Genomic DNA, 21,165 nt, shown 5'->3' with positions numbered 1-21,165 from the left:
ACGTTCACAATAATTGTACCACTAGGCAAGAGCCATGTCATTGCCGACCAATTGTCCAGGATCAGGTCCGAAGAGCCGCCAAAGGGGGTAAATAACAACTTTCTAAATGCCCACCTATTCAAGATCGCAGTACTACCACCATGGTCTACTGCCATCGGGGAATATCTCTCCACCTCCATATTCCCCCAAGGCATGCCACCGGGACAACAAAGAAAACTTGTGTTGAGAAGCTGCACGTTCCAGCTGATTAATGGTTTATTGTATAAAATGGGACCCGACGAGGTGTTACGTCAGTGTGTGATGGAGGAAGAGGTGCCAAGCATCATGAGGGAGGCACATGAGGGGCCTGTGGGAGGCCATATGGGACCAGACACTACGGCAAGGAAGGTGTTGCTAGCATGTCTCTGGTGGCCCACATTGTATAATGATGCGAGAGAATGGGTAGTAGGTTGTAATACCTGTCAGAGAGCGGGGAGGCTGCTAAAAAGGGATTTCATGCCCCTCAACCCTTCGCATGCTCAAGAACTATTCGAGTGCTGGGGGCTAGATTTTATTGGGCCACTCAAGGCGAGCCGCGCTAGGATGTGTCGCTACATTGTGGTAGCCACAGCATATTTAACCAAGTGGGTTGAAGTACAGGTCGTACCTGACAACTCGGCCATAAGTACAACAAGATTCATCTATGAGCAAATTATTACACAGTATGGGATCCCTATACAGTTGACGAGTGACATGGGTGGACATTTTGTGAACCACGTTATTAAACTCCTCACTACGGAATTTAAGATTTTCCATTCACTGTCTAGCCCCTATTACCTGCGAGCCAATGGGCAAGCCGAGGCTACCAACAAGATTCTCGTGGGCGTAATCTACAAGTTGTGCGGTGTCGAGGGAGAAGACTAGGAAAAGAAATTACCTTCGGTCTTGTGGGCCTACCGCACAACCTACAAGGTGACCACCGGCCAAACTCCGTTCCAACTCATGTACAAGCAGGAAGTTGTCATGCCAGCGGAATTCATGGTGCCAAGCCTTCACATTGCAGTGGAGAATAGACTCGGGGATATGGAGAGCCTAAGGGAGAGATTGTATGCCTTGAGCAAGTTGGACGAAAAAAGAATGATGCCACTATGGGCCATAGAGGCAGCCCAGCAAAGACGGAAAGTCTGGCACGACAAGCACCTTAGGCGAATGAAGTTTACTACGAGGCAATTAGTGTTGAAATTCAATGGGAGGAACGAAATCAAACCCAGGAAATTTAAAGTACGATGGCTAGGCCCCTTCAAGGTACGTGAGGTCAATGCCAACGAGGCAATTAAGTTGTGGACGCTCGATGGGAAGATGTCAGATGTCGTCAATGGGTCGAAATTAAAACAGTATCACAAACAAAGACAACGACCAAAAAAAAAAAAAAAAAATTGTACGGTCGTACGAGTCCATGCAAATGGTGACCGTACAGCAAAAAAAAAAGAAAAGGAAAAAGAAAAAAAATGCACCGTATGGTAGGGCTCCACCGAGCAGTGGGGCCACGCGTCCACTGTGTGATGGAGCCCGCGTTCCCACTGCGCGGTGGAGCCCGCATGCTCACTGTGCGGTGAGGCAGGTGCCCATGCATGCCATATATACCTTGCGGCGCCCAAAACAATTATAGACCCTGCACAACCATATGGAAGGAGAGAAATCACGGAGGAAGGAGAGCCGAAAATCACCATCGCACGCCGTACACCCGCAAGCCGTACACCGTACCATGGACACCGTAAGCCATACACAGTACGGCGAGAGCTGAAAGGGAAACGCTCGCAGTTGGAAGGAGAAAGTGGCAGGTGCAAGAAAGTTAAAGCTATAAAAGAAGATTAAGGAAATTAATCGGAGATCAATGGACACAAACAGGAGTAAGGTGGATTGGAGAAAACAGTTGCAGCCGTTAGAAGACAAGTTACAGGGAGGGCGAAGAACTTCAAAATCAAGTGCAAACACAGGCAAGCGAGTTTTGCCATCTAGTGTGCGTATTGCAAGCAGCCTCGGGATGAGCAGCACTCAAAAAAGCAAGAAGCATCGTCCAAAAACCCAGTCGACAAAGGACAAGGAAGAGGTAACAACGGACAATATTGTGTTTAAGGGTCTTAATGCAATAGACTGCAGGAATTGGTGGGCGAAGACACCTCACGACGACCCAATAAAGAAAAATATTCGCCAGGCACAGGTACATTGGACTATCCAAATGCCATTTTTTTGCATAAAAGATTTTGAGGTAGTTTTGTGTGCCATGATTGGCACCTATGATAGACACCGCCACCAGTCTGTATTTGACTATCAACATCAGCGGATAATTGTTTCTTTCACGGCAAGCAAGTTCAGTAGGGTGTTTGGCATACCTGGGTTGAAAGGAAAACAAATTGATACTTGCAAAAAATCACTCCAGAAAACCGTGCCACCTTGCTATAGTTGATGTTGCGGGATAACCACACAGGCAGAAAAAGATAGCCTCAAAAGTGTTGGTAAGAGTAGGGGGGTCAAGAAAACATTTTTGGCGAAGGGAGCATGGTGGTGCTTATTGTCCGTAGTAAAGAGTCGCCTTACAGGTGCGAGCCGCGCATCTGATATCTATCGCACAAATTGTGTTGATGAATGGGCTGCACACTGGAGTGGTGTATGATTGGGCATCATTGCTGGCGGATAGGATGGACGAATTCATGACCCTCTTGTATAAGAAATTTTAGATGCCACATCACGCCATTGGGTTATTTCTTGATGCAGTCCGCACGCAGATCACCCCAGGCTCACAACCATTGGAGCCACAAGGTCGTGTTGCACCGGACCAGCCGCCTATATTTTACTGGTCGCATTTGGATGTCTTGGCACATAGCGCTAAGGCACGTCTGGGCACTAAAAGGAAGAAGCATGCCATGTCAGAAACGAAGTCCGACACAGAAGAGTCTAACGCAAAGGAGGATGCTGATAGCGGCAGGGAGGAATTCACCGACACCTCCCAGGTGAGCGGAGGGAGTTTCCAGCTGGCAGGTAGAGGGGGTGACCAATTGCCCGAAGAGGAGGTAATCGAATCGGTAGGCACAGAAGGATCTGCACCAGCCAGTACTGCTCTAGCATCACACCCGGCTCAGGTCCAGTTTACACCAACACGCTTACCGGAGACTTGTCAGTTGGCGGTGCCACAGTCACTTGGGATAGTCAGCATAGTCACCACGGTGCCAGTACCTAGCTTTGGGCAACCTCGGGTGACGATCGCTATGACACCACCAAGGGTCGAGACCACAGTAGAGATCGACTCTAGGGTGGCCTCAATTCAGCAGGATGGGTCGGGTATCTTCGCGAGTGCGGGGGCTTGCATGGAGCGGGATGTGTCGGGTGTGCCAAGTTATATGCAGGAGGTAATGATGGAAGCAGGCACTCTCCAGGATGACCTCAATGCCTGGTTGAGACATTACCAGCTCACACCCGTGGCACCTGTAGGGGAGGCCGCTCTATCTCCAAGGGAGGGAGATGCATTCTCTGGATATCATTGATCTCGAGGAAGGGAGTTCTCCCAGTAGTAGGGCGCTTCAGAGGGCTGCTTCACCCTCGGTGGATGTAGTAACCAGTCCTTACAGAGAGGACGGGGTGCCTGTGGGAGTGCAGCAGGGTGCGGGAGAGTTTGAGCAGTTCATTGCCGAGATGACTCTAGGAGCGCAACGGCTTGTGACCTCTACAAGACTTCAGGAGGATGTCGCCATGGTCGAGCAGATGGAGAGGTTGTTGACCTTTGCCCACATCAGATGCAGAGAAGAGTTTGTGAGGTGTTTTGAGTCCGTTGGGTGGCCTGAGACGAAGAACCTGGGGATGCTGGAGGCTTGGCGCCTCACTGAGGGGGTTGGCGAGACCCGAATGCAGTCCTTATTGAGAGAGGTGGAGCAGGCTTTCCGAGAAGGCTATCTTGAGCTCCGGAGGACACAGCATATGGCATCCACAGCTGAGGCCTTGCGCGTAGCAACAGTGACAGCTCGGGAGGAGCTGACTACCAGGTTTTAGGAGGTTGAGGCTACAGTGGCACAGACTCGAACAGCAATGGACATTCTAGTAGCAGATAATTTTGCCTTGGTTATGCAGCTAGAAGAGGAAAGGGCATCCAAAGCTCGGTTAGAGACTCGATTGGTCAGTGCACTGGAGAGCGTCGACAAGAAGGATAAGGAGGTGTTTACGTTGATCTCTTTTCTGTCTTTTGACACGATGAATGATGAACCTCCTTGACTCCCATGTGTTTGATGAAGCCTCCTCACTGTCAAGTTTTCTATCTCTGGTAGCTCACCTCGCCTTGAAGTGTTTATAAGACCTTTCTTCTCTGTCATCATGTGGTTTCTTCATGTGGTAGAATGAGGTCTTGAGGCTAGCTTGCAAATCCTCGAACACCTACAGTCTTCCAACGCTTCAAAACACCTTGAGTCCTCCTTTATGCATCTGGAACGTCCTTGATGGTGATGGGCTTAGAATAGGTCGTCCTTGTCCTGGCTTGATTTTCTTCCACCTGCCAAACAAACCAAAAGATGATTAAGCACACATGATATGTTTATCTCGCATAGCATTTTCTACCTTAAATCATCAACAAAAAGGCATTAGAATGAAATTCGCTCAAGATCCTCACCAAGGACAGGCCCTATAAGAATTTCACTCTGGACCCTTTGGAAGGGTCAAGAGCGAAATTTGCATTTTAACTCAAATTTCATCATCTCCTTGCCTTTAACTTTTCTTGACCTTGGAATCACTTTCTCCTAAAGACATCATTGATTTGACCCCCAAAAAGACCAAAAAGAGGATTTCGCTCTGGACCTAGGCCAAGGACAGGACCTATAGGGAATTTCGCTATGGACCCTTTGGAAGGATCGAGAGCGAAATTTGCATTCTAGGACAAAATCTTCACATTTTGTGACCACAACTTGTTCAAATGCATACCTAGAGATGTTTCTAATCTCAATCAACACTAAGTTTGATGCAAAATTGGACCAAAATAGAGTTTTTAAGGATTTTGCTCTGGACCCTTTGGAAGGGTCAGGAGCGAAATTCTTGACTAAGCTCAAATTCCATCATTCCTACACTCCAAAATGCCTCCCTAGACAAGCAGATGCTAGCCTTCTCTCCACCAAGGCTTAGGAATTCATACCTTCACCTTCATCATGGGCAAACTAGGTGATTTTGGGAATTTCGCTCTGGACTCTTGGGAAGGGTCAGGAGCGAAATTCATTCCTTAGCTCAAAATCCTTACTTTTTGGAATCACAACCTATTCAAATACATGCCTATGGCCATCTTTAAGTCCAATTCACCTTCATAAACGCTTGGCTTAACACAAATTTGGAAGAAAAAAGATATTTTGAGAATTTCACTCTGGACCCTTTGGAAGGGTCAAGAGCAAAATTCAAGTTTTAGACTTGATCCTTCATTTCCTTCACTTCAATTCATCTTACAAGGCAAAAATACATCACTCCACCTCCAACCACGCCATAGGAATCAATTTCTTGGCTTCACATAAGGAGAAAATAGGTGGTTTGAGGAATTTCGCTATGGACCCTTCGGAAGGGTCAGGAGCGAAATTCATTCTTTGCTTGTTTTCTCTTACTTACCTCCATTCTTCTCACTTTGTTCTACTTTGACACTCACCTTTGGATCCCCCTCTCATGAAGACAACACCTGCTTGATGTCAAAATGGTTTGAAAGGAGAATTTCGCTAAAAACCATGGCCAGGGACAGGACCTACTTAGGATTTTGCTCTGGACCCTTTGGAAGGGTCAGGACCGAAATCCTTGTTCTAGCTCAAAATCTTGATCATTGGTGGCCACAATCCATTCAAAGGCACGCCTAAGGGTCTTTCCAAGCTCATTTCACCTTGATCAAGGTTTGTCTTGACACAAAAAATGGAAGAAAGAGGGATTCTGGGAATTTCGCTCTGGACCCTTTGGAAGGGTCGGGAGCGAAATTCTTGTTTTGAGCTCATTTCTTCATTTTTTCAACCCCAATCCACCTCAAAACGCAAGGACACATCACTCCACTCCCATCCATGCCATAAGAACTAAGGATTTGACCTTCTCCAAGGAAAAATAGGTGTTCTTCAAGAATTTCGCTCTGGACCCTTTGGAAGGGTCAGGAGCGAAATTCTAGTTTTGGCTCAATTCCTTCACATTTGGTGATCACAAGCAACTCAAAGCCATGCTTAAGGACATCTTCAATCTTGATCCAAACTTGACTTGACACAAAATTGAGAGAAAAGGTAGATTTTGGGATTTTCACTCTGGATCCTTTGGAAGGGTCAGGCGCGAAATTCTTATTTTAGGCTAAAATCCTTCACTTCTTCACATTCCATCACTTCAAAAGGCAGAGACATGTCAAACCACTTCCAAATATACCCAAGGAGCTAAAGTATTGGCCTAAACAAGGGAGAAAATGAGGTTTATGAAGAATTTCGCTCTGGACCCTTTGGAAGGGTCAGGAGCGAAATTCACAATTTTGGACAAAATCCTCACTTTTCAATGCTTTCAATCACTTCCTAAGGCAAGAACATATCAATCTACCCCCACCATGTCCAAGGAACAAGGTTTTCAGTGCAAACAAGGAAGAAAAAAGGTGTCTTCTAAGAATTTCGCTCTGGACCCTTTAGAAGGGTCAGGAGCGAAATTCACAATCTTGGTTGATTTCACACCTCTTTCATCCAATCCATCTTAAAACTTAATCAAACTCACCCTCCTCTCGCCACATTCAAGTGAATTTGCCACCTACTTAGTTCAAAACAAGGTCTTTCCAATGTCCTACGCAAGATAGAGGGTCAAATGAGGATTTCGCTCTGGACCCTTTGGAAGGGTCAGGAGCGAAATTCTCATTTTGAGCTAATTTCTCACTTATTTTATCCTTTTCATGCCTTGGACATACTTTGTTAGGCTTCCTTCCATCATGATCATGTGAATTTGCTCTTCAAGTTGACATCTAGCCCAAGATTTTGTAAAAAATAGGGTTTTACATGAATTTCGCTCTGGACCCTTTGGAAGGGTCAGGAGCGAAATTCACCTTAGGCTATAATCCTGACTTCATCTTTCACATTTCTTCATTCCAAATAAGTGTTTTGCCTTCACTCAAGCCTGGGAATGAGCTAGTTCACAGCTTTGGGAAATGTAGAGTGTCTTACAGAGGAATTCGCCCTGGACCCTTTGGAAGGGTCAGGAGCGAAATTCCTATTCTAAGCTCAATTCACCTTGGATTTGACTTGACTTTGCCTTAGACTTGATCCTAGATCCGTTTCCTTCCCTATCCTTGCAAATTTGCTCAACCATTCAATGACTTAGGTGAAATCTTAGGTCCTTTGTGAAATTTCGCTCTGGACCCTTTGGAAGGGTCAAGAGCGAAATTCATGATTTTAGCCTCTACATCAGGATTCATGTATGGAATATAACATTTAAGTATAACACTTATACTTTAAGTTATATTCCATATATATTGTCAGGATGTTTGAGAGTGGTTTTGAACCTCCCGGAGTTATAATGCAAAATCTAGTTTTTGGAGGATTCTTCAATTTTCTAGACTTAGTCAAATTTAAGGATCAGGATGACATTCCAAAGTTAGCCAAATTTCAGGACATTTGAGGATCAAGATGACATTCCAGACTTCTCAAGGCGAATTCGCTTTGCCCTTTATGTAAGGGATGGGACCTAGGAGGACATTATGCATTCAACCAAGGTTTGATTTAGCAACTTGAAGTGCAACCAGATAGTACACAAAAAACACCCTAGGAATGATCTAAATTACCCCTAATCACTCAATTGACCTGACCTCTTGAGGAGATCCACCTGACTCAAGCAGAGCCTACTATCCTAATGAGCCCCCTGGCGACTCTTCAAATGCAAAAGGTCAATAGACAAGAACCTAAAACACCTAAAAAGAAAACCCTAGAAAGCAAAAAGTAGGGATCCCCATTTGCAATGGGGCGATGTCTGAATACGTCACAACACATCCCCAAAGAAAATTCAACTATCCAGTAAATATGGGATATTGCATAATAGACAAATTGTTTCACGGAAACAGTGTTGTGGATATCAAACGTTTTCTATAAAGCTGTATCTTGTTCTTATTTGCAAAACAGAGACATGATTAAAACTAGAGGAGTTCTACACTAAAGATATGTACTCTTGCAATAAAAACTGCAAATGCCCATTAAATATTGCCGCTCGTGATCAAATTGGCTGAGTGGAGAAATCAGTACTGAAACTGTTTACTTGAGTCATCTACTGAAAATCTAATCTTTTGCTCCCTCTCCTCTCTTCTTCCCACTCGATGATATATAATTGGTAATATTCATCCCTGGTTTTTTTTTGAAGGCTATATGATGCAATATTAGACCAATGAAGAGTACTTGCTGTTTGTTTTCATGATAATAATCAACATATAACAAATTTATGTGCATAAAGACATTAAATAGCAAGTGTGGATTGTAACTAAACCTCAATCAAGCTTCATAGGACATTGCCAAAGATTGCAAATCAGACTTCAAATTAACAGTATTCTAAAAATCAGGTTAAATATTGAAATTGTAGACCTGTTACCAACATGATTCACTAGGAAAGACAGCTCTGAGATGTGTCCAGCACCATAGCAAAGTATGCATGGACTAAGGCAACTTCTTTAATTGATAAATAGGACTCTAGCTGTTCCCAATCTGCTCCAGCACTCACTGTTTGTTGACAGCAGTATTAAACTCAAATAAATTATTATTTCAGACCTGGGAAGACCTGCTACACTTGATATTCTGTCCCGAATGTGCCCAGCAATCAGGAAAGGATCAAAAGTTAACAGAACAGCTACAACCACACCCAAAACATTACCAGATATTTGCTAAAATCTACACCAGCACTCTGCAAATCAAAATTATTCACCCAAAAAACTCACACCACGCCAAAACCTGCAAAACCTCTTCAAAACACACTGGAAATCTTCATCTTCACACCCAAAAATACTGGAAACTTCTTTCTTGTAACAGTAACCAGTCTGAGTGAGTCTTCCACCACCGAAACCGGGGTCCCAGCTGAGGGTTCTCATCCTCAAACCAGCAGATTGTCCTTCCTGGAAAAACTCCAGCAGCAATTCCTTAAGTTGCCAAAATCAAGAAGTTCAAAATGAGAGCTCAACCACCTTTTTAAAAGAATGAGAGGGAGAGTTAGGGCACTTTTAGGGATTTCCCTCCATTTAAACTTCTTTGAAAATCATTTCATTCCCTCATATAAGCGTCCCTTTTCTCTTTGAAATAAATTACATTTTTTTTAAATAAACTTTTCCCTCTCAACTAGGCGTCCAGCTTATAAGGCATAATATTTGCCTTAAGTCATGAAATACATTGGCCCCCTTTTGAAACAACACTGTCTAACTAGCACATGGGGATATTTTCCGAAAGACTCAAAAGGCAACATTTAAAAGATTAATAAGGCCAATAAAACAAATATTTCTCGGAAGCCTTTTACTCACCAACGATATGAATAGAAACTCTGCACTGACTGAAGGACTGGTGGCCCACTGACTTACTATAAATAGTAAACACCCAAAGTAGCTCCTTGCTAAGAAAAAGCAACTGCCAAAAAGCTCGAGGAACACCTACACGATCTTAACCAGGACACAAAAATCCCTTAACCACAACCACATATAGCCTACAGGGACTCAGAATACACAATTGGAACTCCACTGCTAACTAGGTGCAAGGATAGGACATTACATAATTCCATTCCAATGTTTGGACCTTCATTTTTATTTTAGGGAAAACTCTTTGCAACAACAGCACACTTCATATCTTACCTTATTAAAATCTTTAAATCATGAATACTTGATCTCCCTTTGTTTTGAGCTCATGGGAAACTACTTAAATATGACTTCACTTTATAAAACCTTTACCTTGCCTAAGGAAGAAAAGGACCCCACCTTTTGAAATGTTTTTCCCTTGATATTAATAAAATATTAATAAAAGCTTAATGTTTATTTGAGCACATGGGAAGCTTTTTAAATCCTTTTCCCTTGCTAACACCATGAGCTCCACCATTCCACATCACTATAGCTCCAACCAATAAAAACAATTTTAATTTTTCTCTTTAGGATTGAGCCCATCCTTAGATTGTACTTGAACCATCTGCTGAAAACATGAGCTTTTGCCCCCTCTACTCTTCTTCCCAGTGAATGATATATATTTCATAATGATATATATTTCATTCCAATATACATGAAATATAACTTTAAGTATAAGAAAGGAAAAAGACATATTGAAATGTGACTTGAACTTAAATGTTATATTTCATTTATATATTCTAATGAAGAGAATGAGACTAACACCAAAAGAAAAAGATAATATTTTGACGTGTTTGGGCCTCTTTTTTTTATGCAGCCAAGTTTTTGCCGGAGACTTGCTGAATTTTTGTGAAAAACTCACCAAAAACCCGACGAATTTTTCCCAAAAGACTCGGCAAGTTTTTCCCAAATATTCTGCGAGTTTTTTGGGCTAGTTAATGGCATAAACCTAGAAGTGGCAGACACTAAAGGTTCTTCCCACTAAGGAGGCTAAGATTCAAGTGGAAGAAAGAAGCAGACCTAGAAGTAGAACTCATAGAAGTAGATCTAGAAGTGGCAAACACTAAGGGTTCTTCATGGAGTGGGAGTGTACCAGGGCCAGCAAGTTCAAACCCTTTTAAATGTCCTTCTGAACTCCTTAAGAACTTTGCAAAAGGGCCATTTAAGTTGAAGCATAGTTCCACAAAGTTTCTTGACAAGGAGACGTGGGAACGCAAGGATGGGTTTCGGACATGAAGAGACAAAGGGCCTAAATTTGGGAATGGCCAAGGGTGGAGTGGTGGTTGGGGGAGCAAGACTGATATACAAATTGAGGTGAATTGAAATCTTCAAGGCAAAATTTGCAATATAACATCTTTGTGAGTTCCCCATGAAAGGTGGACTAGTTTTCACAAAGTTGAAGGTTGCAATCAGTATGTAATGGCATGTGCCATATAGCACGCGACCTGGTGGCATCCTTGGCAGAAGTGGTGGTGTTGTGGGGAGATGTTTCCCTCAAGTCCCCAAGTCTCTAAAATGTCCCCCTACTGGGGACGCAAGGTTTTGGGAGGGGACGCGTCCTTGTGGAACAATGACCCGATGAAACCTCTATTGCAATTTGCAACAAAAGAAGATAATGATAGCAATAAAATATAAGGGGAAGTAGAGAATGGCCTTGCCATTTGTGCCACAATAAATATAGGGGCAATTATACAAGAGTTTATTGTCATCTTTTGTGGATAGGTGGTAAAGGGGTGGAAGGCCGTGAAACTATAACACTGGGAGGCAAAAAAGACAAGAACTTTAATGGAGAGTTTGTAGCCTAGTATATCATTGCCTACAAGATCCATCAATGTTGGATTTCATAGGGGAGGAGCTCTACTTCTGCTTCTACTAGAGGAAAGTAAAAAACTACAACTGTTGCAACTATGTTTAACACACAATTACGAGATGCGGTTGAGTCCTCTATTGCCAATTTTTTTTTTTGCTCATGCCATACCATTTCATGTGGCACATTCACCATATTTCAAACAAATGTTCAAAGATGTGGCAGAAGTTGGTCCTTCATTTGTTCCACCTAGAGAACATAAGCTACACACCACCCTCCTTAATAGAGAGAATTCCAAGGTGAGTGTATTGCTGGAACATATAAGACAAACATGGATAAGGGATGGATGCTCCATCATCATGGATGGGTGGACCAATATCCAACATTGGCCACTCATCAATATTATTGTCACAGGTTACACTAGCTCTTATTTTCTTAGAGCTACTGATTGTTGGGGAAAATGAAGTATGCACCTTCCAATTTCAAATTTTGAAAGATGCCATAGAAGTGGTTGAAGCCTCTGATGTTGTGCATGTAGTGACTAGTTCAACCCATGTGTGTAATTTAGTTGGCTTGATAATGGAGGGTGCTTATAAGAACATTTTTGGACCCCATGTTGCATTCATGCATTGAACAATACCTTGAAGGATATCGGGAAGATAGATTGGGTGAAAGCAATGGTGTCAAAGGCTAGAGATGTGCAGATGTTCATTTGCAACTATCACACTTCACTTGCCTTGTTTAGGACATTTAGGAAGGAATTCCTCATGCCCATAGAATTTAGATATGTCAGCTACTTCATTTTGTTAGAGACGATGCTTAATATCCAAGACGCTCTACAATTAATGATTACATTGCAAGGTTTGTTGGCAGGGGTGTCAAATCCAAGTCTGGTTCAAACCCGGTCCAGATTCGGGTTTAGTACGTCTACTAGATCAACCAAGGGCTGCCGCAAACCACACCAATTTGACCTAGGCAACCCTAGATACCCAGACGGCAAAAAAATAAAATTGCAATTTTTTAATTTTTTTGATGTCCAATTCACTTTATGACCAACCCAAACCCTAAAAGCTGCCTCCAAAACACTTAAACACCAAAAACATCATCATTCTTGCTCATTTCATTTGCAAAGAACAAACTCATTCTTACATGTTGGCTTGTATTTTTTCTTGCTGCATCAACATAGAGAGTTGAAGATCAAAGATTGAATCTTCACCAAGTGTTGAACTATCATTCCTACACATTTGCAAATTTCCATTGGCTATAAGAGGTAAGATTTATTTCATTTTCTTTTCCTCCATTTTTGGTTTCCTGTATTATTTTTCCATTCGTTTTTTTTTTGTTTTGAATGTATTCATAAAATTTCTTGCCCTAGGAACTATAATGGCAACTAGCTCTACCTCCACAAATGAACAACAAAAATACAAAACAGATCCAAATTCTCCTCTATTGAAATACGTTGATATTATACGACCGATTCCAAGAACTGGGGAATTCATTTGAAAATGCAGGGGTTGTGATGTACAACATTCTAGTTCATATTTTCGTGTGAAAGGTCATTTGTGTGGAATACAAGAAGCAACAAAACTTGTCGTGGAAAAAATGTACCAATACCACAAGAGACAATATTAAAATATATTAAGGAGCAAGATGAAGCAGATGAGAGAGAAGCACGTAAATTAAATCAGCCCATTCCAAAAAAAATCAACAGGAATGCAGCCCCCACCTAATCCCAATATTGTGGTAGAAGACCACCCATTTTTTACAGTGAAGAACCCATTGTACGCAAAAGATCAAGGGAACCTTTGGAAAGCACATTTCAAAATAAGGGTTGAGACATTGCCGATCAACATGTAGCAAGATGTATATATGCAAATGGGTTGTCTTTCAATGTTATTCGTTCCCCATATTGGAAAGAGATGTTGAAAAAAGTTAATGAAGCTCCAAGAGGGTATAAGGGCCCAAGCTATGAGAAGGTACCTAGTACCTTGTTGGAAAGAGAGTTCAAGGGGGTTGAAGATGCATCGAAGCCCATAAGGAATTCGTGGATTGAGATAGGTGTGTCCATTGTTTTAGATGGGTGGAAAGATTTACGAAATCGCCCCTTGATCAATATCACAGCAGCATCCCGTAAAGAGGCAATGTTTTTTATTAAAGTCATGTATTGTGAGGGGCAGTAAAAGAAGGACAATTTATTGCTGATATTCTCATCTTTGCCATTGAGACAATAGGAACCCGTAACGTCGTTCATGTCATAACAGACAATGCAAAGAATTGTAGAGTTGGTTTGTTGGTTGAGGAACAATATCTACATATCTTTTGGACACCTCGTGTGGTCCACAGTATCTTATGCTACAAAAGATTGGAAATAAAATTGAGTGGATCAAAGAGGTGTATGCAAAGGCTGAGGGCATCCAGATGTTCATAACCAACTACCACGTGTAAAGAAATTTTTAGATCATTTTCAAAATTGGAGCTATTAAAGGTAAGTGTAGTATAAATTTTACATTTTCTCATTTTCTCATTTTCATAATTTGACTATGTAATGTGCATTCTAATTCTTCTTTAAATTTTGTCTTTAATTTTTAATCATTTTGGCTTTAATTTGTATTATAAGCTGTAGAGACCCGTTTCGCCTCTAAGACAATCGTCTTGAGATGACTTGTGAAAGTTAAAGACACTTTGTAATTTGGTGATCAGCCAAAATTGATCTATATGGATGCAAAGCAGCACTGAGAGGGCAAATAAAATTAAGAAAAGGATATTAGATGACTCATGGTGGGATCGTGTGGAGTATCTCCATAGTTTCATCGAGCCCATTATGAGCATGATTCAATAAACTGACATGGTAGGCACTTGCATTGGAGGTGTACAATGGCATCAACTAAATGCTTGAGAAGACGAAGTGCATCATAAGTCCAAAAGAGCAAGACCCTGAGGAGACTTTCTTCAAACAATTGCATGCAATTGTTGAAGAAAGGTGGAACATGATGACCAGTCCATTACATCTTCTTGACTATGCATTGACTCCAAATATTACAACAATCAATATTTTGATATGCCAAGAAGGCTTGACCCATATAGAGATTTCGAAGTGTCTAAAGGATACAAACAGCATTCCTTACTCTTCGCTGAAGATGGTGTGCGAGATGCAATTACAGATGAGTTCATAGATTTTGTGCATGCAAATGGTCAAGGTGTTGAGGCTCTTAGTGATAGGTATAAGAAGGATGCTCATAGTTGGTGGTACTTCCATGGCCAATACTTCCAAATCATGCAGCCCCTCACAATCAAAATTTAATCGCAAGTTTAACAACTAATGAATATTTATTTTTTAGTATTTAAAGTTTTATTGATATTTTTTTATTTTTTTAAATGAAATTTCTATTAATAAAAGTACGTATGTATAACTTTAATGGTTTACTTTGTCTTCAAAGGTTGCTAGTTCATCTACATCAGAAAGAAATCGAAGCACATATTCTTTCATCCACTCAGTAAAGCGCAATAGATTGCACTCAAAAAGAGTAGAAAACTTAGTATATGTGCATTCCAACTTGCGTCTCATTTCACACAAACAACATAACTACAAGCAAGGGGAGACAAAGATGTGGGATATAGAGCCAAAGCATACTAACTTGGATGCTTCCACTTCTCATCATGTTGCATTTGAGGACTCGAAAAGCGAGAACACTATTAGTGCAAGTGCAAGTGGCATTGGCATTGCTTGTGGTTCATCTAATGTCAATGATGATGATGATGTTGATGATTTAGAGAATCCATTTGATGATTCAACCTTAAAAGTTAAAAGTTCCAATTGTTGAAACAATGAAACTTGAACTCGATATTATCATCTTGATATTGAACTTGAAGTATGCGATGCTATGATTACAAGTTTATGGTGGTTTTGTTGTTTATATGATGCTATGTGATATTCTCATCTTAATTCATGCTTCTAGGCTACATATTTTTTCGAACTAACGAACCCAAAATCCATTTTCAAATTTTTTTCGAACTAACAAATCAGGTTCTCGAACCCAAATCTCAACCCGAACCCGAATTGGCAACTTGGATTAATGATGGTCAATGCAAAGTGGGGTAAACGACAAGAGGCAAGCATATCGGAAAGAAGTTAAACAAAAAAATCCTTGATGATGACTAGTGAATCCACAATGAGGTAAGAAAATTGATGATTTTATTATTGAGTGTTTAAACTTTAAAATGTTAATTTAATAATTAAATAATAATATTTATCAATGTTTCTAACTTGTAAAACATTTCGATTGTTTTTGATGATTTTAATTTTATATATATATATATATTTGCATTGTTTTTGTACTAATGAACCTAAAACCCATTTTCAAAAAAATTTCGAACTAACAAATCGGGTTCTTGAACCCGAATCTCAACCCGAACCCGAATTGGCAACTTGGATTAATGATGGGCAATGCAAAGTGGGGTAGATGGCAAGAGGCAAGCATACCGGAAAGAAGTTGGAAACAAAAAAAATCCTTGATGATGACTGGTGATCCACAATGAGGTAAGAAAATTGATAATTTTATTATTTAGTGTTTAAAATGTTAATTTAATAATTAAATAATAATATTTATCAATCTTTCTAACTTGTAAAATATTTCGATTGTTTTGATGATTTTAATTTTTGTAACTCATTTGCACTTGCAGATGTGTTTGCTCCATTGAGCCTATTGTGTGAGGGATTAAATATGTTGATACTGACTCTCCTAAAGTTGGAGAGATTTATGAGACCTTTGCTAGCATGCTTGGGCAAATCAAGCAAGTAATTCATAGCACGGACCCTAGTTTGGGATTTTATAAGGAGCATCTTAGGCCAATTGTGATGTGACAATGGAACATTATGAATACCCCACTTCATATGGCAACCTATGCTCTCAATCCCAAATGGTATGCAACGAGACCTGGGAGAGTGCCTCCATCCCATGATGAAGAGGTGAATGAAGGCTTCAAGAAGGCCCTAGGACAAATGTATACTAAAGAGGACTTTGATTTACTTCACACACAATGACTTGCATTTGTCAATCTTTGTGGTCCAGCCTTTAGGAAAGCAGAAACGAGTTTGGACAGAGCTACACAAGCTCAAACCACCCCTATTGGATGGTGAATGTGGCATGGCAAGGATGCACCGGAGTTGAGGTTACTTGTCGTTCGTCTTCTTTCGCAAGTTGCCAATTCCTTTGCTTCAAAGGAAACTTGTTCCACATATAGCTTCATCCAATCAGTCAAACGGTACAATCTTACCTCTAGACAATCGAAGAAGTTGGTGGTTGTACATAGTGCTTTGCGGCTATAGGATCACCAAACTCCTGAGTATCATTAGACTCTAGTCTTATATGAGATGGAGGTTGTGTGTAAGAGTGTTATAGGTGTTGAGTTACCTTTGGATCTCTAGTTGGTGATACTCCTTTGAGAAGCTTGCTCTGCAAATATATTGTATTCTATTGTTGATTTCTAAATAATATATTGGGTGACTTTTGCAGTGTGGGGTTTTAATCCTGAAAGGGTTTTCCCCAAGTGTATGGATGCTATTTGTGTAAATTGGGATGTTGATCTCAAAGATACCATACAAATCGATGAGAAGACATGGGAGGGTTTGGTTGGGGTTCCATTGCCTGAGGCAACCCCTTATACTAGCAGTGACTCAGACTTGAGCTCTGATTTTGATTTAGAGATGCCAATTGCATCTGCTAATTAGGGACAGCCATATATTTTCTTCGTTCTATGTTTATGTCATTTCATAGTTGAAACTTGAAGCCTTTGGACATTTTTGTTATAATTCTTATATACTATGTATGCACATTGACAATTAGAGCATTTAAATTTGTTAAATATTTTGTCATTCTCATGTGAAATCTCAATTCAAGTCTAATACTATGTATTAAGCTTCTACAATGTCTATGATGAATGCTTTATCAGTGTTATGATATGAATATTTGAAAATTCTCTATATTTTTTAAATTTTCCCTATTTTTTAACAGTCGTCCCATACTGTCCCCTAGAAAATGGCCTAAAAGTACATCATACTAGAAACATGTCCCATCATCCCTCGCCATCCTCATCCCCATAACTTGGGGGAGCATAGGAGAATACAAAAGGCTTATAAATTCAATTTTTCAATCTTTCATTACACCAATAACTAAAAGCATTCTTAATTACACAAGACCCCACGTCTTTTGAATGTTTTTTATTAAAGGTTCAGCCTTCAGTCATAAGAAAGTTTAGGTAAGAAAAGAATATCAAACATATTAGCCCTTTCCTACCACACTCCCATTCATTCACTTTAAACTTTAGCTTGCTATTGTATCTTTATTATACATATCTTTGCACCTATTTAAATCATAGACTCCATTGATATGTATTTTTATATTTTCCTCTTTAGCATGTTATGAATGCATACATTAATTGAGCTCCTTCAACTTATTAAAAAATAATTATTTACCAAACATATTCGATATTTTTGAATAACTTGTCAATGTAATAAAATGCAATCTAATTCTAACATATATCTTCTCGCCTTCCCATTAGGGAAAGTCAACACTATGGGGCAACCCATGTACATGTATCGCCGTGAAATGCAAAATGCTAGCTATTATGAAACCATTCATCTTGTTAGAACCTAAATACATGCAATCATATTCTTTTGACATATTTAGTGTGATGTCCCCTCTTTCCAATTAGGATCAGTGATCAAAAGTTAGTCTATCAATGAGTCCTCGTAGACTAACAAGATGGCCAAAGGACACTAGACTAGAGATTTTCTCCTATTTCAGAGGGCACTTTAGAGAAAACATGGGTGGAATTAGTTGACAATACTGTTATCTCCAAGTTGCCAATCTAAAACTCTGCATTAAACCCTAGAATATCTCCTTCAAAGGCATACATGAGTCTAGAGAGAGATTGAGGTGCTTCCTTGCCAGGTATCCATGAGGAGAGAGAAAATAAAATAAAATTAAAAGAGATATTAAAGTTGATGCATATTACTTTATAATCTCTCCTTCGGTCACTTAAAAATGTCTCATGCATTGATCAATGATGAAGTAGCAGACTATCAAGTGTTTTTCTTCTGCCATTTTGCATTGTTCCATCTTCCAATTCAATTCTGAACTATCAACTGGCATTTGGCATTGATCAATAATGAAGTATCATACTATCAAATGTATTTAGTTTTAGAATTTTGTATATTTCTTTAAAATTTTGTATATATATATATATATATACGTCTACAGATGAACCCAACCCACGAACACAAAGGGCGAAAAAAATTTGCCCAAACCCACGAACCGGATTCGTGTGTCTGAACCCGAACCGGTAACTTAGAAAATAATACAAGGTTTCCGTTTTAAGGCATAGATATGCATGTGTGCAACTGAGGACAAGATAAAAGACAATTATGTGTCAGTTCTACAACAGCTATGAAAAAGATCTTTTTAAATTAGATGTAAACTGGTTTTAATTTCAATTAAGTTTTACATGCAAATGTCAAAATATGTTAGAGCATCATTCTATACCTGAATATTGACCACAGCCAGTGTTAGCCTTCTCAGATGATACTCTTTACAAGCAAAATATGAATGAATTCCTGCCTGTACAATACATACTGCATACTTCAGCTCAATGTAGGCTTTCCGAAGCAGCCACCTGCGAGTGTACTTTTGAAGAATAATTGAGGCAGATTCCCTTCGCATCACCCCATAAAGTTTGCGTCCAAGCCACCCTGTCAAATAAATTAATTACATCAAAATGTGATGAAGATTGTCAGGTGAAATCAATCAACAAAACTAACCTTTTATATCCACTCCCATATTAGGACTGAACCAATGAATCAGAAACAGGGAAACAACAAAAATGGTTTCAATTATTGCTTTGTATCTTATTCATTAAGATTCCCTATTTTCCATATCAAAAATGCTCTTGAATCTTCCAACCTCGCCAATAAGTTTGGATTTTCAGTGCAGCCTTCCGCTTTCGGTTAAATTCTTTCCATGCAATAAATGTGCGCAAGGCACGCTGAATAATTTTTGCTGCATTGTTTATCACCTCTGCTCTTCGCGCATCCAACTCCGCCATCTGACCTGCCCTAAGAAATACCTTTGTTTTCCCCAACTACAAAAATTTACAATACATTAATTAAAAACAATCATTAAACAACCAACACAAAACCATCAAAGGCAAGTAACCTTCAACTGCTATGATTCAAAATACCACAAAAGCATAAAACATGGTATCAACAATTTGGTAAAAGATGTGATCCAAATAAAGTACTTTCAATACAAATATAACTCATGCACAAGTATAAAGAGTAAAATAAAAGCATAATTTCTGGCATGATAAACTGGAGAAAGATAAGTATACAAGATATTTTAAGATTGTTCGACTGTATTCGAATTTTATGAAAACGGATAAGCTTACTTGGTAATTGCTGAGATTAAATTTCTGAAGCAACTCTTCTACAGCTAGTTTCTCATCGCAGCTGTAGTTGAACCACAAATGTTACAATTAGAAGCCCTTAAATGCATTTTTCTTCAAATGGAGCTTCAAAATAGAAATAATCATTTAGACTCTAGCATAATAATTTTTCCCTTCAACAAAGTAGACAAGACCCGAACACCACAAAAGTGGGGAAGTTTTTCTTATTAGCCTGGTTGCATCAGATATCTCCCTACCATGAAATGTGAATTTTAGTCCAATTGCCAAATATGTTTTCTCATATAGATAGGAGAGAAATGCATACTGTCCATCAAGAAGTTTTTGCACTAGTATCCCAAAGCGGTCTAAAAACTCATCATATGCCCGTCGTGTTGGGTAACCCGCACAGCTTATCCGCACAGCCTCTAAAACTCCCTGAACACAAGAATGTTTAAGTTATCACAACAAGTAGAAGTTCAAACCAAAACAGCACCAGAAAAAATAACCATCTAACACTAAGCTACAATCAAAATTTTGTAATAACATATCGATAACAGGTACATCTTCTAAAAAAATTAAATATAGAATAAAACTAGAAACTTCAAATTGAGAAGAAAACCTACACCACAACGAAGTTGATGTAGAACACTTAGGTTCTCAAATTTTCCAGGCCGGTTGTCTGAATTTGGTTTCACACATCGGATATAATGTGGCTCTGTCAAGCTCAGAGTATCCATCAGAGCTTGAAGTTGTTGCTACATGTTTAGTTCAAAATGAACGTCAGATACAAAAATTTCACGAACAAATGGCCTGAAAAGAAACTAAGGATATTATGGTAATAAACGCAACATCAGTAAAGCAAACTAATGAAGCTAACACAAAATACAAGTAAGTTTTGCTACCGGGCATGGAATATAATTACCTTGAACCGTGTAGCAATGGAGGAAAATTTGTAAGAGGACTTGGAAGAATCTTCAGGCAAAGGAGGAAAAAGACCCGCAATAAAAGAGCATTTTGAGGATGATAACAGGGAATGGTGTTCCACAATGATGTAGTCCCTATTTTTTTCAAGAAAAAAGTCTGTTTGATATGTTACCTACACAAAGTAAAAAGCAATTCAGGTCTTATATGAATATATCTGCTAATAAACAGCAATGTAGCAAATTACAGACCAAAATGAGACCAAAAAACTAAACCATAAATTCCACATGCCTCGCCTGCATAGTGAAAAATTGTGAAGTCTGTACGTGCTAACTTTGGCTGGTTAAATCGGCTATGATTTCTGAAGCTTTGAAAGAGCTTGGTTGCAAATGTCTCATGAGTTGATCTAGGAAACATGCTGTAT

The 21,165-nt window shown here is 39.8% G+C and overlaps 1 protein-coding gene across 1 annotated transcript in view; it reads right to left on the bottom strand.

Annotated features, from left to right (window-relative positions):
• Positions 1-21,165, bottom strand: part of LOC131038390 (myosin-11) — a 298,247-nt gene that overhangs the window by 129,833 nt on the left and 147,249 nt on the right. Inside the window, exons 15-21 of the mRNA XM_057970810.2 lie at positions 21,033-21,159; positions 20,743-20,916; positions 20,444-20,575; positions 20,146-20,255; positions 19,824-19,884; positions 19,340-19,517; positions 18,923-19,128 (exon numbers count right to left, since the gene is read on the bottom strand). Coding sequence (XP_057826793.2) covers positions 18,923-19,128; positions 19,340-19,517; positions 19,824-19,884; positions 20,146-20,255; positions 20,444-20,575; positions 20,743-20,916; positions 21,033-21,159 — 988 coding nt within the window. The remainder of the gene's footprint in view (positions 1-18,922; positions 19,129-19,339; positions 19,518-19,823; positions 19,885-20,145; positions 20,256-20,443; positions 20,576-20,742; positions 20,917-21,032; positions 21,160-21,165) is intronic.

The sequence above is a fragment of the Cryptomeria japonica genome, chromosome 2 (genome assembly GCF_030272615.1).
Source record: "Cryptomeria japonica chromosome 2, Sugi_1.0, whole genome shotgun sequence".
In the NCBI taxonomy this organism is placed as follows: Eukaryota; Viridiplantae; Streptophyta; class Pinopsida; order Cupressales; family Cupressaceae; genus Cryptomeria; species Cryptomeria japonica.
Note: the sequence above shows the minus strand (reverse complement) of the source record. Positions and strands in the feature narration are given on the sequence as shown.